Genomic DNA, 17,497 nt, shown 5'->3' on the forward strand with positions numbered 1-17,497 from the left:
TTTCACAGCCTGCTGCAACATGCTATGTTTCACTCCTCTCAGTTCAGCAGGGAGAGACAGACTCATCCCGCTCCAAGGTCAGGCTCCTTCAGACCTTCTCAGTCTTCGTATAAGAAATCGCTGCAGAACAACCCAATTCCACTTTTACTTACAGAACAAAACACGGATGAGGCTTAGGTTGCTGATGTATTCTGAGTCAGCATGAACTGTTACCTCTGCTGTTCCTTCCCATGCAGCCCTACGCTCTCACCTGGTTCATATTTGATTTTAATTCCTAGGAAGCAGAAGGCAGTGGTTTAGTTTTATCTGTGCAGTGTTACAGGGTTCATTTGACTAGTCCACCTACAAATACTTTTTTTTTTTTTTTTTTTTTTTTTTTTTTGCTTTTTAAACTTTTCTTTTTCACCCTGTACTGGCTTAACAATGAGAAGCCATCCTGATCAATCCAAGATAGCTGACCTTCTGCTCCCCCATGGCTGGGGTTTGGTCCTCAGAAGCATGAAAAGCACAGGAAGCTACAAAACAAGTGCTGTGGGTTAGACTGGTTTTGATTGCACTGATGAAAGAGTTCAAAAACTTTATTGACCTATAACCTGATTAGAATATGCCAGATGAGAACCAAATATTGTACAGAAAGTTGTACAGAATTTTTTTTACATAGAAAACTTTACATATCTGTACCATATACATTTTGTCCATCTGAAAAAAATTTCTACATCCATTGTAATACAGAATGCTTGACAATCTTGTCTTTTAACCATCAGAGCACAATTCACAGTATGAATACATCGCCAATAAATTTAACCATCCCCAAACCATGCCAGATTTGTTACTTGAATATATTCAACATTAAATTCTGTACATAAGAGTGAAATCTACATCAAACAAAAAACATGTGACAGCAGACACAACCTAGACTTGTTTGCAGTGATTCAAGTTCCAGTCCTTGAAGGATCATCATTTCAATGGCTCATTATATTGAAAAGCCCTAAAACAAGTATATTACAGGTAGTTATGTCAGTCGTGATATTTCTACCTCTGTTCTTGACGGAAGTCAGCAACACTAACTGCTGGGCTACAATGAAACAAAAACAAAACCAAAGAAAATCACAACCCCAAAAAAGAAACCCAAACTTCTAGTGCATTTGGTAAACAATAAAGTGTTATGGGTTTTCAGCAAATCAATAATACAGAAATAAAACAATTCAGGAAGAACTGTATAGTGTTAGAGAGTTTATATTACAGACCTGCATCTCTGTACATTTTTCACAGAAGGATGATTACCAATGTCTCAGACAGCCTGAGTGTGCAAAAATCTTAGAATAAGAATATCAGACATAGTTGCTAAATATCTTTTACCATGAACAATAATCTCCATTTTCTTTTCACTATAAACATTTTATCCTTCAAAATACAGCTCTCCTGAGTTGTACTTCTCGCAGAAGCTCAAACCTTTACATATATAGTTCTTTGGGTACATTTTCCTTTCACACCCTCCATAAACATCTCTTGCTATGCTGCTGTCTAGGACAGTAAAGGATATTGCAGCCCGTGCTGACGAGAGGACTGTGCTAAAAACCGGCTCTACGCTCAGCATGAGCCGGGTAAGAGAAACCGATAGAGATAATCCATCAGGAAGTAAAGGGACTGGAGTGTTGCAAGCCTTAATTACAGTTGTAAGCATCTGTACCATTAATCCTTGGATACACACTGCCAGACAAAGAAACCATTGTTATGGAAACCCAGACAGAACGGCTCAGCTACCTGGTCCTTTTATTTAGCTGAGGAGTACAAACTTCTACACAGGGCAATACCCAGTCACTCTCTGCTACTGCTTGCTTATTGCAGACTCTTGTTCTGGGGGTTGGGATATCTGAAAAACCACACCAATCCGCAGAAAAAACCTTCGCAGAACAGCTCGAAGTTCAGGAATAAGATCAAACTGCATAATTTCACACAACAGGGGATAGTAGAACGATGCATGAGCCTTGAACTGAGGAGAAAACAGACAGAAGTTATTCTTATGCATCAATACACATCAGAAGGCCTGTTCGAAGTGAAGAATTTTAAATACCCTCCCAAGTTGAGGTGAGAAAGCCACAATGACAAGCAGAAACATGGTTATAACTAAAGCTGGCAGTGCTAAGCCAAGACGGCTGTGAAGAATTTTGACAGATGCACACTAGCTACACACAGATCCCTACAAATCGTTGTTCTGCAAAGGAAGAATTTCTTCATTATCAGTTAAGTTTTTTTGTTGTAGTTGTCCCCCTCACTTAGTATTTCAGAAAAGTTCTGTTAGAAATGGAGGGAGATCTAAATACAGATTTATTTAATCCATAGTTGCTCTGGAGAAGGTCAAGGGGTCAACATGTAACACTGGAAGTAAAATCAGGAGTTATTTCCAAATATTTTGAACAAAGTATCGGCCACTAATCCTAATCCTTCTCCTCAGCATAAGGGGTAAAAGCAACTTGGGACACACCTTTAAAGGATTTTAGCATCCTTAAAATTTTCTGTTTTATTTTACCACTCACTGCATCCCAGTTCTGCACGGCAATTGTGGCTAACCATCACGTGCTGTTGCAATGCAGATGTAGATTCCCACAACAAACACTGCCTACAGAGCAGCAGGAACTTTACAAGTATGTGACAGCGTGTGATGAACCGGTCTCGAGCTCCCTATTACCTGAATTCCCAAGTTACTTACCCTTTCATCACTTATCTTCAGGACTTTAGTCAAAAATAAGAGTAGCAGATTAGTCCAGGCTTCCCGATGACTTTCTGATGTAAGAGTGAGAAAGTAACTCAGAGCCTCACTGCAGACACTGGAGAGAGAAGACACAAAAACTAGTAAGTAACGTCTTATTTTGAGCTCTACAGCAGAGCAAGCTTTGGCTTTGTAACCACACCGATGTAGAGCACTCGTGTACAACACTTATCGTTTTATGAAAAGTATTGGAAGTCTGACTATTAATAAAATGCAGTGATTTTGCTCACCTGCAAACCAAAGTCTTAGGACCTCACTGTTTACAGATACAGTTAGTGAGGAATATTTAAATACATGGGACAGCATGATATGTAGACTTCAAAAATGAAGCTCATGCTGATATAATTAGGTAGTTTTTCAGCTTTGCTCATTGGTCTATAAACCTTGAAATATGTCCACTGTGTTACCACCATGGTTTCAAGCCCTCTGTTACCCTAACAATTGCTTGAAGGACTTTGTAAAATAAAACATTCAGGTGAACCTTAGTATTCAAACTCATGAAAAAACAGCGAGCCAAAAGCTTCTGTGTGCCCATAGGCTCCTGAAGGCCAGTGCTCATTTCTACAGATGAGAACAAACAGCATCAGTTCCCTAAAATTGCTGAGGTTACTGAAAGGAAAAAAATCAGGCAGCACGGTTTAGGTGATGCTATTTTTTTCCCTTTTAAAGAAAAGCAATCATTTACAACAATCGCTCACGTACCCACATATTATAAAAAAAGACTGACAAAACCTTTTTTCTCTCATGCAAAAGGTGTAACATACAAAAAGAACAAAAAGCAAAGTCAACATTAGTAGCTGCAGGCACCCTCCGTGCAACATAAAAGCTCTTAATATTAGCTGCGACCACCACCATATAGCATTAGCTGTAGCAGGTTTACTGCAAACAGAGTTAAAAAAAAACCAACAACAACAACAGCAAAAAACATATTCTTTTATACACCAGAGATAATATAAACGGGTTCAGCTACGTGGCCCTTACTTTAGTAGTCTTTGCTGGACTTCTTCCCATGCACTGGTACGGCTTTCATCCATGTACATACGGAACAGAATGCGCAGCCCACAGGCAAGACTACTCGTCTCCTGTTTCAGAAGATTAGGCTTTGATTTGCCTTTGAAACCTACAGAAATTCAAAAGAATCCATTTAGATTTTTTATTTTCATCTAACATTTTTCCTCACAGTCTCCTACCTCTCCTGAGTGTGGTCTGCATATAGTTAGAAGATCCACCTTAATATTTTATATATGATTATTACATATTTATATATTTAATATATTTCTGTATTAATATAGCTACCTTTGATGTAAGGAATAGATTAAACCACAGTGCTGCAGAGATGCCATTTTAGATTTGTTCTGGAAAACGCTGTATGTTTCAAGTGTACGCTTGTAAGTACAACAGCCCTCCTGAAATGGTTTTGGGGTTTTGTACCTGCAGCTTGCAAACACAGGACTCACAACTACAGTGAGTGATGAGCTCAGCAGCTGTATACACTGAAAAGTGATGCAGTGAAACCTTAAATTTTAGGAAATTAAAAAGTATAGATGAAATCTCCTCTCCTTAAGGATTTCTAAGGTCATAAATTTACAGCCTCATATTGAATATTACATTTCAGCACCACAGCAATTTCGGACCTATTTTTTGGGTGAACTCAAAGCACAGTAAAATGTTCTTGCAAAAATATTTCTCCAAAGAGACTGACTCACCTGCTTTCCAGAGAGCAGTTCTTTGTTCATTGTTTGAATTAAACGCTTTAGCAAATCTGTGAGATTCCAGCAGACAATCGAGAAGTTTGAAAAGCTGCTGTGATGTTAGGAAACGATACATCCCTTGATCTTGTGTATCCACATGGACATCGAAGTCTACTGCATCTCTCTATTAAAAACAAGAGAGAGATTTGAAGTCACCATCAAAAAATGTCTTCATCAAGCTCTTGTGATAAATTCATCCCACCCTGTTTTCATCTGTACCTGTATTTAAACTTAAAACTGTATTAAGTTGTATCCACAACACAGTTACTGAAATCTCTCTGAACAGTAAATGTTTAAATCTCCACAGTCTGCTGCAGCAGCACAGCAAATCCAATATAACGCAAGTTGTAAAAGATCTCAACAGTTTGCTGAAAGCTCTCTAGCACTTCTAAAAATTGTAAATTCAAAGCTGTTACAGGAGTTTATGAAACCTTATCCACCAGAGAAAAAGCTGTTCAGAACAGAGACACCAGAAAGTTCTTCTTACTTGTGCTGCTGCTAGATTCTCTGCATCCTCTTTTTTGCTAGTTGCTGGGAAGAACACAATATTGTCGATAGTCTGAATGAGTTCCAGTTGTACAACACACTTGATCAAAAGAGCAGCAAATAACTTCTGTTCTGGAAATTCTTAAAAAAATAAAAAGATAAATCGTTTCTTATCTTAAAGCACTTCAATACTTTTTCTTTTGTTAAAGCTATTCTTAAATTTACCCCTAAAATAACTCAACTTCAAGCACGTTCAGAAACCAAGTCTAGAATCCACCTATCTAAAATACTTTTCTGAAAACAGGGCTGATAATGATGTTAGCAACTGGCATATTTAAAAAAATTATTTCCAGACTTTAAAGTCACCTGCCACATACTGGACAAGTATTCAGCATTACACAAAAATCACCAGATTCAGTGACCTTATTGTTAGTTAGCATCAGTGCAATGGCAAGAACTAGAGGCTGGGAGACTGTCGACAGGCAGAGGAAGGTTATGATAGCACTGGTATCACAGACACTTGTGCCTACTTGTGGCAGTAGCAATACCACTAGACAAGAGCACTAACGCAACACTCCGAATAAGTATCTTGAAGGTTTGATATATTGTTTTCAAATTCATCTAAATACGCTTCCTTTCAGCTATAGATTCAGTTGCATTCTGTATACTGACAGTACTTCGCTGTTAGGAAAAAAAGTTACTCATCGACATAGAATTGTAAGGAGTGCATTATTTTTTATATTTTGCTTTGGGTAAAAAGCCAAAAGTTAGAAACTTAACTATATTTTTAAAGCACAGGTCAAAAATGTTGATCCACAAGAGTCCAAAGGAATTCTATCATTCTACAAGGAGACCAAAATTTAATCAATATAATTTTTCTCCACACATTGTTTCTTAAGTTACAGCTGGGGCTACAACTAAAGATACAGACATGGGTAAATAGTGCTCAACAGACAGAAAATACCAAACCACTAAGAAACACGCACTTGCTGCTGGCCTGGCTTTACTCATTTCTTCCCCGGCTGTGGACACTGCACTGGGCTGATGTGGACGCCCATCTGAAGATCTTGGCTGAACAGAATCGTGAATATCTACAGACTTCTGTGAGATAGTATCCTGAAAAGAAACCCCCAAAATTTACTTACAGAGAGAAAACAAATTAACTCTTGTGAGCTAATCATCAGTAATGTTGTGCTCTTCACAGCTTAAAGTATTCACTATTTCAATACTGCAGTAACATTTTCGTTCACTTCAGTGATACCCAACATTCAAGAAAAACGTACGAAAATATTACATAGTAAGAAGGAACTGGAGATGGAATAAACAACAAATATTTAATTACACAGCAATGTTAATGAGTAGTATTATGTATATCTGTTTTTCTTTTGATGTTATTAAGAGGTTAATTTGACTTTCATCAGAATAAGTGCACTAAGCAAGGTTCTAATACTGGGAAATGCAGCATTTTTTTATTTTTTATTTTTAAATCTAAAACAAAAATCTCTACTGGCCTCAGTGAGAGTTTGTATTCTTTGTGTAACAGGTGAAAACATACAGCTCTTAAATGACAATTCCAAACAACGAGATATTATCAAACTTCACTTGCCTTTACTCCCTTGACCGTTCTGGATTGTAAACTCCTAATAATACGTTTGTAACTGCTACAGGAATATACCACACTACAACAATGAGGAAGGAGGCTATATGCATATCAAGAAAATGTTCTAATTTAAAATTCTTTTGCCAGAGAGTTGCTTCAGCAGACTTTTGTAATGTATTCTGCTTCTCCACATTGCACTGTGGTGTCTTATGAAAGCCCTAGAACTCGGTGACTTTCTAAGACAAACTATTTTTTTATTTTTATATTGTTTTTCTCCCAACAGAAAGTACTAGTATCAACTATAACATCCATTGTTTTCATTTTAGAAAGCATTCGTTGGAAGAGGGAAATATAATTACTGCAATTAATAATAAAACATGTTACATTAGGTACACAGTAATTACATATAGCAATTCCTGTCCCTTTCAATAACCCAGTACTTCTACTGGCATTTCTTCCATAAATGCCGCTGGAGTTGCATTGTTAGCATGACTTAAATCTAGGCATTTAGTTCCTATAAAGTATATATCTTCTGATACCAATAAATAACCAAGGTTTTAAACTTTATTAAGTATAAATATACTTTCAACAGATCCTATGTCTATACATAGTTTCAAATATTAAAAAGTATTGTACCAATTGGAAGAAAAACAAGATGAAAATACTTAAAGCCTGCAAAAATTCTCTCTTACCAAAAGAAAGCATCCAAAATATAACTCCATTATCACTATTATACAAGTTCTGTTACTTCTGAAGTAAAGATGTAAAGTGTCTTTTTACACTGACGACAAAAGATGCTTTGAAAACAGTAACACTAAACTATTTCAAAAAGAAAAGATCTTTCAATTTATTCATGATTAGGACACAATTTTTGCCATGTTTGCCCATTATTATATTTTATATAAATGGATGAAAAACTTAGCCAATATTTAGATCAAATATTTTATATGCCAAACCACTACAAATGAGCAAATCAAGATATATCAGTGTGACTTGCTGTTAGATATTTGAACAGTGAGTATTAGTCATCACAAACATTCACATCCTGTTGCACTCAGATTATATTAAAACTCCGTAAAGATAAATGGAGAGAGTCATTCTCTCCTAGTAGAACTATTTCAGGACCCTATCCCCAAACAATTTCTTACCAAATATTTCATTAACCTATACAGAACTTTAGGCAACTATCTGTGAGAATATCCCAAAGCTACACTATTTCTCATCAGTAGTAGCTGACGCAAATACAGGGCTATCACTTGCAGGCAAATCTAAACTTTCTATAAGTTTATTCAATAAGTGCTAATAAATCTGATGGTTCTATGTATTTTCTGTTTTAAACACTGACGTTTGAGTTCTTACTACCAGAGAAAATTCAGGAGGAAAAAGTCAATCTAATTCTGGCAGCACTTTCTCATTATGCTAACGTATCAAAGCGAGTATTTAACAAAACAAATCAGAAAACAGCCCCTAAACCAGAAAACAACCCAAACCTAATGGTATTGCAGTATTACCTATGATGAAGACCCGACACAGGACATGACCTAAAACATATGCAGGTAATGACCTACAGCCAACTTTCAGAAGTCTATTTTGGACGCTGCAAACAAATACAACCTTCTCCTTCTCAATTCCTTGAGAAAATTAAATTTAATCATTTAATCAGAGCTTTACCTATAAAAACAGTTCCAACTAAATCAAAACTAAAACGTGGGTTTAAACTAAGTATTCTTTCCACTTACTCTACATCACAACACGTTGGTACTGAACTGTTGCAAGCTTTTAAAGTATTTATTAAGCAGCTTACCAGTTTTTCTTTTGCATCAGAAGGAGATACAGGGCCAAAGTCCCCACTGACTGGTTTCCAAGTCAGAAGCCTTGAGAACACAAAACCAGTAATAAATAAATAAGAACTATTAAGTGTAAAATAATAATCAGCACTGATACTCTTAACAGGCTACTTAACATGGCGGTTTGTTTGTTTTTAAAGGAAGCAAGCCAAAGTTAAGAGGTGAATATAGATACTTCTATAAATTTAAAAAAATATGTATGTTTTTTAGCAGGAATATATATATTTTTATCGTCTCACAGGTACTGAAAAATTTAAGTATTGTGTTTTTGGAAGTTAACATTTCTGCCAGTTCCCTCTGATAGACAGCTGAATTCTGTGGAGTTGGATTAATTTTTCATCAAAATATTAGAGATTTGGCTCTAGGCACAATACCATTGACTCTAGTGTCATTAGCGGTCCTTGTTCTCTCATACTGCCATAAGCTTTCTCTTGAATAAGGAATAAACCTACCCCAAACCAAATCAGCATGTTGTGGAGACACCACCATTCTTTATTTGGGATATATTCCAGCATTGTGGTTCTATTTCCACTTAAAAGTAAACATTTCCACTTAAAATTCAACATGTCCACTTAAAGTTCATTGGTCTTTGGAGGGACCAGGACACTGACAGTATTTCTGATCTTTCCTGCTCTTTTCCTATAGCCCACTGCTGTCTTGAGGCTCATTGCCTTAAGCAGTACAAATTCCTACATTAATTGTAATTTATTGAAGCTGTATGTGTCTGCCAAGAATTGAAACAAATCAGATTAAATAACCTAAGTAGTCACTTCCTTGCTTGTTATATTTATTGCTAGAAAGTAATTTGTCATTGTTAAGATCTCACACTATTTATCAGGCGTTTATGAAATAAGGCCTCGATCTGTGTGAAGAAACGCTTGATGGACATTTGTGCCTGTGTTTCATGAGATCTTTCCCACTATGTAAAGGATCCTAACTTAACACATCACCGATCTCCATATAACTAAAATAAGACAAGCATGAGAAAATTAAAAGATAAAAATCTTTTATGATGTAGTAATGCATGTAGTAAGTCAACAGAGTAGAGTAAATGTAGAGCAAAAAACTGAACTGGTTCTTGAAAGCTACCAGGACACAACTTGCAGATTATTCTGCCTCAGAGGTTAAGACTATATAGCCCCAAATAAATTACACTTGATTTAAACTTCCATCTGCCCAAGGCATGTATTGAAATACTGAATCAGATCATCACAATTTGTGCAGGGAACCACTTTCCCAGAACAAGAGGGCATTCACCCTGGCTTTCTTAGTGCCAGCAAGCCAAGACTTTCTCTCATAGAGCTTCAAAATGTATCATCAAAAAAGAAGAAGTTATAAACAGAACTTAAGTAAAACAAGAAACTGTTAAAATCAGCTGATGAAGTTTGGGCTGGATGAGCAGACAGCAAGGCACACTGAAAGCTGGCTGAACAGCAAGGCCCACCGGGATCAGCAGCACAAAGCCTGCTTGCAAGCCCAGACACTAGCAGTGTACCCCAGGGGGATGGATCAGGTCTGCTCCTGTTCAACACCCTCAGTAGTGCTCTGGATGAGGGGGCAGAGCGCGCCCTCAGCAAGGCTGACAATGACACAAACCAGGGGAGCAGCAGTTAGGTCTGAGGGATGTGCTGCCATCCAGAGGAACCCCACCAGGCAGTAGAAATGGGCTGACGAGAGCCTTGTGAAGAAACATAAGAAGTGCAAAGTCCTGCACATGGGGAAGAACAGGCCCAGCCACCCGGCTGGAAAGCGGCTCTGCAGAGAAGGCCCTGGGGGTCCTGGTCCAGCCAGCAGCATGTCTGTGCCACACGGGTACCCTGGGCTGCGTCAGGCAAAGTCCTGTCAGCAGGTCGAGGGAGGTGGTTCTTCCCCTCTGCTCAGCACTGGGGAGGCCACACCTGGCGTACTGTGTCCAGGTCTGGGCTCCCCAGTTCGGGAGAGATGTGGAGCTACTGGAGAGAGGCCAGCAAAGGGCCTCGAAGATGATGAAAGGACTGGTGCACCTCTCCTGGGAGGAGAGGCTGACACCTGGGACTGCTTGGTCTGGAAAATGGCAGGCTCAGAGGGATCTCCTCAATGTATACATATACCTGAGGGAGTGTGCAATGAGAATGGACCCAGGCTCTTTTCAGTGGTGGCCCCTGATAGGACAAGATGAGAGAGACACGAAGAGGAACACAGGAGGTTCCTTCTGAACACCAAGAAGCACTTCTTTACTGTTTGGGACTGAGCACTGGCACAGGTTGAGCAGAGAGCTTGTGGAGTCTCCTCCCTGGATATCTTCAAAGCTGCCTGGACATTGTCCTGGGCAGCGTGCTCATCTTGATCAGTAGGTTGGACCAGATGACCTCCAGAGGTCCCTTCCAACCTCAGCTATTCTGTGATTCTCTGACAGTATCTTCAGCTATTAACACCTCAGTGATTTTGTGGAAGCTTGGCAGGAGTACTACTGGGCTTTTCTCATAAGTAATCCTTGCTGAATGTGGCAGCTGAGTAAATACTTTAACACATTTTCAAACAAGGAAATAGTATGATCACATTATCATCTTTCTCTTTGTAAAAACATAACTTGCCATAAACCAGAAGAATCTAGTACTGCAACAAGAACTCCTACAGCCAATACAACAACTCTTAAATCAGAGAAGTATGTTACACTCATACGTGGAAGATGTTTTATACAAATGCTAGCAGAATCAATGCAATCGTACCTGATGAGATTAATAAAAAACTGTCCCAGAAGATACTTCAGATTCCAAGGATTCATAGTATCTTACTATTGCAAGACTATTATCAACAAAGCACTCACTCATAAAGCCGTCATATATACCTCTGTGCAACTTATCTCCGCCTTTATTTCAACTTAACTACTGTGTCACTTCCAGACACAATAGGTAAAAGGAGTATCTACCTTTTTCCCCTAAGTACTGGAACAACCTCCACAACAAGCTGGGTACGAAAACTTTGTTATTAAAAAGAAAAATTAAGGCAGGGAGGTCAGGAAAAAGCTCCACTGCAAAAAAGATGGCTTATACTTAAGAAAAACAAATTTGAAATGCAAGCCAAACCAGGATTAACAGGAAAAGAACCAAATCCCATAAAAAGAAAGAGAATAGAGAAGGAGCTGTACAGAGGGAGAAAGAAGTATCCTCCTAGGGCTCAGGAAAGAAAAGGAAAAAATCTAGTAGAAAAGTCCCCATTAAAAATATGAATAAAGTACCTTGCATATTGTTACCATATGAAAGCTTCAGCTTTAATAAAACATGGTAAAGACAAGAGACTGCTTTGAGTAGTTTTCCTGTCACCCAACAAGTGTTTGGAAAAGAGCAAGCATACCTTCACCATGGGAAATGAGACTGATTACATATGCTCAGGGGAATACTATGCAGATAAAATCCAAGTATGATTTACTTTACCCTGCAAAAGTTGAATCTCCCAGAAATATAAGGAGAAATAATATAATGATGTTCCTAAAGAAAGCCTAGAAAGATTTAAAAAGATATGGAAAATAAAGAACAGAAATTTATCAAAGGAGTCAGATACCCTCCTAGGAAAAATAACTCGCCTGAAAAGCAGAAATGCCATAAATATCAAAGGGAATAATGCACATTTTCCAAAGCACATCATATAGCTAAAGGGAACAAGAACATTTTAAATGTGTCTAAAGATTAAGATATCCCAAATGCTGCTCTAAAAGGGTTCCTAGTATTCAACTATAAGAATACTCAGTAGTGTAAGTTTTGATCTTACGTAGGTAAAAAAAAAAAAAAAAAGCTGGTGTTCTGCTAGAAAACATTCTGCTTTTCAAGTACAGGTTATAGTAAGCGAGGGCTAATTTAATCAGACTTCTACATCTAGAGATTTGGTTTCCAATTTTACCTTTGGCAGTTATCAGAATGCACAAAAAAAAGCTCTGACTTAAGGGAGCTAGCGATTTGGTATTACTTTCCTGGATGCAATTAATTCATAACTACTCATGTAGAAAAGCAGGTGAGGTAACATAGGGATTAAATTATGTTTTAAATATGAATGAAGCTCTCTTACAGTGCTATTTGATAGATAACATCAAAATTAAGGAATGCCAGGGATGGAGAAGATTCCCTTTCGATTCCAGTTTCTTCAGGCCTGAACTAGGTGATACCTGGAAGTAAATGCTATGAACTAGCTCACAGGCAAAGAATAAGTACTAATGTAGTGGTTTAACATTAAGACGATCAGATTTGAAAATAAGTAGTGTTTCACCTCAGTGGTGACTGTGGAAAAAACTAGACATGTAATTACAAATTTCAAATTCTGCTATAACTTGCATTCTTCTATTAAAAAGACAATGACCAAAAAAGCAGGTAGTACTTCTCAAAACAGCTACCATTTAAAAATTGAATAAAGCTAGAGATACCAGAGGTCCCATAAGGTATTTCTGGTTTTTAACAGTTTATCATATACAACAGAAAAGATATATCTAGTAGCTAACAGTATCTAGCATATAATTTACGATTATGTTCTGAGAAACACTGCTTCTATTCATAACAGTTTTTTCTTCACCTCACCTATTAGATATCAGTTTGAAATCAGTAACAGCCATCTAGCTAAACTGTTTTACAAAGTGTAAGTATTAACAGTCCTCTTACGCGTGAGGGATTGTAGTTTTGAAAATATCCAGCATGCAAGTGCAAGTTTTATCCCAGATTTCTAGGGTAAACTTTTCACCATTTAGGATGACAACATTCTCCAAACAGTTTGTACCAGAACGTGCTAGTTGTTCATTGTCTGGAAAAGAAAAATAGTTCACTTGTTTATTCGCATTCAACGTAATAAAATGTCAGCATTGTTTAACATAATTTGCTACAGTCCTACCTTGCTGCACACACCAGTACAGCTGTGAGAATATATCATCCAAAAGAACATCACTAAGCACTTCTAAATACTGTGTGAATACATCACATATTGCATAAAGTGCATGGTTGCAAGTAGTCGTCATCCATTCAGCTTTCTAGAAAGGAACGGAAAAATAAGTAGTAACTTTGTTTCAGGTGCAACCTTCAGGATACACCTCCCTTCAGGTATACAGATACACACAGTTATACAATTTTAATAGCTTTATAGTTACATGTCATTCCTTTCTATCTCAATGCCCCCAAAACTTAGAGAGTCCTCTAATTTCACTTTGCTAACTAGCAGGTTTAAAAAAAAGTGGAAGCAGACAAACAACTATTCTGAGAGACCAGGCTGCAAGACCGACAAATATTTATCCTCGTATAAGACACTGAGATTGAAATCAAACTTAGTATTTACCCTAGCTCAACAGTTTAACACTAAGCTAAGTTTTTTGTGTGCATTCTATATATTTTTCAGATAACAGAAATTTAGAAAGTGAGACTTGTGCCTCTGTAAGTAGTTAGACACAGCCTTCCAAACAGTTGACAATTTTGATCGAACTTCTAATACTAATAATTTATAAATACTTCAGCTATTTCTGTTTCACTTTCTTGTCAGGACAGTACCTATTTTCAGGGTCAAAAGGTGCAGTGAAAGTACAATGATGTTTTTTTTTCTAGTCATCAAGAAGTTTTGGTCTACCAGAATTCACTTCTAATTGTGACTTCACTCCTGATTACAAGCCTCATCCATTGAGCTGGTTGCCATGAAGTGATGTGTGTGACAGATTCAGGACATCACAAGTACATGTTGCACTTCTTACAAACCCTAGGTGTGTTGCATTTTATGCCATTCTTCTTGTACTGTAAACTACTACTCCTTTGACATGTGGCTTAAAAAAATGAGATTACAATACATCTGACAGAACGCTAACGAAAGGCAACTAGAATCACAGGTCACATTGAATCACATTCAAGTTTTGAGGGCTGCCCTTCATTAGTTGATAAGCTATACTACCCATCGGGTTTTCTACCATAACTATGCATCTCATGTAAATTCTCTTCTTTTTTTTTTTTCCTCACCTCCGTCTGCTGTTCTGGCAGTTTCATGTTGTCAAATATCCTAAAGACAATACGAAATAAATCTTGCCACCAGTGCTTTTCGTAAGTATGGCCGTATGTCTTCATTATCTCAAACATTACTGTTAAGCCCCTAAAATGAACAGAGAACAACATATATTAAGAGTTATAAAAAGCCGCGCTAGACCAAATATGTCAAAAGCTGCAACAGCAAGAGCAAACTCAGATATTGTGAAGAATGTTACATTTTGATCTGGTAAATGTGTGCTTCAGTCATACTAGTACACTGAAACTAACTATAAAATCAGTTTAAAACATACTTTAACAGGCAACAGCAAGAAAATACTTTTGAGAGCTGTGGTCATTTCAAAGAGGATACAACATCTTTACAAAGGACCACAAAACCAAAGGAAGAAGTATTTCTACGTTAAGCAATACATATTCAGCATCAGAACTAACACAGAACATAAATTACAAGCAAAAAACCCCACAAACATATTCAAGGAAAATAAGCAGGTTTTATGTGAAATCAAACTACAACTTTGCTTTTTCAAGTGTCACTGCAATCCTCAACCAAATAATGAATCTCTGTATAAAAAAAGTTTTTAAATCTTCAAAGTAAGTATGAAGGGCAAGACAGGAAAGCAGGCAAGACTGGCACCATGAGCTCTACCAAAACAAAAAACATTCCAACAGAATTTAGCTGTAGGGTTCCACTAATACAAATCTACTCATGGCATGGAACATTTTATATTTGTTTAAATGAAACAAAACCAGAAATGTGACAGGAGGCTTAGCAAGGTCAACTATTACAAATCACTAAACTGCAATGTGTAACAGGAGCACCTATCATGGAATCAAACATCACACATTTATATTTACTAATGCAAAGAGTAAAGAGGATCAGTATTGCTACTGAAAAAGTACGGGCTTGGATATTAATCCAATATAACACCTTACTTAAAGATTTAATAGACATAGATCATTTACAGCTGACCTTCCACATCAAAATAATTTTTGTTATATATTAGCAAAGTTAAAAGTTGAGTGCTACATTTTGTTATGTTCTATGTTTAAACTGCCTCCATACCATCTAATGGTAAATGTTGAGCTGTTTTAAATAATTTACAGGTTCAATAATAAGTCAACTGTTATTGACTGCTTCCTGTTGAAATTTGAACTTATTTTCAAATTAACTATTTACACAGTGCTTGTCTTTGAAATTTTATGGTTACTCATCCTCAACAAGCAATGAAAACATGCTCAAATACTTAACTTCAAGAAAATATCATAAAAATGTGTTTAACATAATGCAATCACAACCATGTAACTTTATTGTTTGCTACAGCAGAGGATAAAATGTCTTATGATTTAATTTCTACATTCCAGAATCTATTTAAAAGGTGTTTTTAACAAGTCTGGTCTTCCCACTTAAATACCTAAGTCATTTTAAGCTGGTTACATTTACAAAGAGAGCTGTTTCTATTTTAAAAGTGCAAAGTAAGCCTTCTAAAATTTGAATTACAAATACTGATTGTTACCTGGTTCTTACATCTAATTTGCATCTATTGATGATACAGGATAACTCAAAGAGAATTGGGAACCATCCTCTCACCCACACTCTGTCTTCAGGAGCTACGTTCATATCATCACTTGTGTACTCCTTGAATGCCTTTAGAAGCAAACACAGGGTTATACAGAGCCGTATGAGCGAGATTCTTCAAAAATAAAATGCAAGCTGGACTGGAAAGAACAACCTCTACTGTACTAGTACTGTACTAATACTACTGTACTGGTAGTACAACCTGATAACGCAGGTGAGCTGGCAATCCCAATAGTAATACTTGAGGTGGTGAACTGGTTTATTTGAAGCAATGCTTAGTATACTATAACAAATAAAGTCAAACTATAAACTGGCTGATACATTCCAGACTCAATCTAAGACTCTGTGCTGCAGAGACAGCACTGAAAGTAAGGATCTGCCATATTTTTTTAAGGAGATCAAATGTTTTTTGCTTATGCCATTATCCGTTCTAACAACATTTCTTAGTAGAATGCAGATCCTGAGATATGTTGATATCTGGCAGTTCTCAGCAAAGTTAGCCAACAGATGAACTAGGAAAGATGGCAGGATGGAGATAAAAGAAATTTGCTGATAATTTTATAACCAGTGGCATTTTATATTCCTATTTCTTCTGAATAGAGTACATTTCTCATTTATCTATGAAAAGGTGAAGGCAATAGTGTTAGCACAAGTGTTTTTTTCTTTATAAAAGCATTGTTCATTAAAGCACTCATAAGTTAGTTAACACAGACTATACCTGAGGTCTATCAGATACGTATTTTGCACAGTGGCGAATGAGGCGGATCGCTTCCATACTGGTATCTGGAAATGCTGCATTGCAGGCGAATTCAGACAAGCACTTTACTGCATCCTGGAAAGAATCTATGGTTGCTGGGAAGTGTTTTTCAAATACAATTGCTGGGAAAAAAAAGTGTGAACAGAAAAAAAAAAGACACGCTTTAAAAAAAATCTATTAATTCTAATATGAACTGACTAACAGAAGTCATGAGAGGCTGGTTCATTGATTGGTACTGTCAAATGCTTGAGTATTAAGAGAAAATAAAAAATGAATGCTCAACAACAACAAAAAGTCAGCTAGAAGGCATTCATTCTATTTTAACAGCAAATAAGTGTCTAAAATAAGTCAAGGTAGCACCTGATCTAAAGGAGGGTAATTTTACAGCTAAACAAGAAGAGAGCAATAGTTTACTGCTTAACGCTAGATCTGTGATTAGAGCTTAAGATAGCTACCTAAAATACTGAGTTTCATCAACAGCAATCCTTAGCAACATCTCTCGCCTTCATTTTTAAATAGTCACTTTTGAAGGCACAAATGTTGAAGAAGTTTTAGGAAGTTGCAGAAGTTGCGACAGAGTAAGAGATCCCTTATGGCACTTAAAGCCTGAGGGAATCTAGATCAGAATGGAAGAAAATCATAGTTCCACCTATCTCCTATCTCAGCTAAATAGGACCATAAACGAGCACAATTCAGAATCAAGGAAAAAGATAAGCAAACAACATAAAGATG

At 37.0% G+C, this 17,497-nt stretch overlaps 1 protein-coding gene across 1 annotated transcript in view; it reads right to left on the reverse strand.

The window, feature by feature from the left end:
- Nucleotides 1-545: 545 nt before the first annotated feature.
- Nucleotides 546-17,497, reverse strand: part of ARFGEF1 (ADP ribosylation factor guanine nucleotide exchange factor 1) — a 92,431-nt gene continuing 75,479 nt past the window's right edge. The window contains exons 29-40 of the mRNA XM_035317788.1: nt 16,727-16,887; nt 15,947-16,077; nt 14,409-14,538; nt 13,306-13,441; nt 13,080-13,218; nt 8,412-8,481; nt 5,994-6,123; nt 5,009-5,148; nt 4,477-4,645; nt 3,752-3,890; nt 2,711-2,828; nt 546-1,993 (exon numbers count right to left, since the gene is read on the reverse strand). Of these exons, the coding sequence (XP_035173679.1) occupies nt 1,829-1,993; nt 2,711-2,828; nt 3,752-3,890; nt 4,477-4,645; nt 5,009-5,148; nt 5,994-6,123; nt 8,412-8,481; nt 13,080-13,218; nt 13,306-13,441; nt 14,409-14,538; nt 15,947-16,077; nt 16,727-16,887 (1,628 nt within the window). The 3' untranslated portion in view covers nt 546-1,828. The remainder of the gene's footprint in view (nt 1,994-2,710; nt 2,829-3,751; nt 3,891-4,476; nt 4,646-5,008; nt 5,149-5,993; nt 6,124-8,411; nt 8,482-13,079; nt 13,219-13,305; nt 13,442-14,408; nt 14,539-15,946; nt 16,078-16,726; nt 16,888-17,497) is intronic.

Source organism: Oxyura jamaicensis, chromosome 2 (genome assembly GCF_011077185.1).
Source record: "Oxyura jamaicensis isolate SHBP4307 breed ruddy duck chromosome 2, BPBGC_Ojam_1.0, whole genome shotgun sequence".
NCBI lineage: Eukaryota > Metazoa > Chordata > Aves > Anseriformes > Anatidae > Oxyura > Oxyura jamaicensis.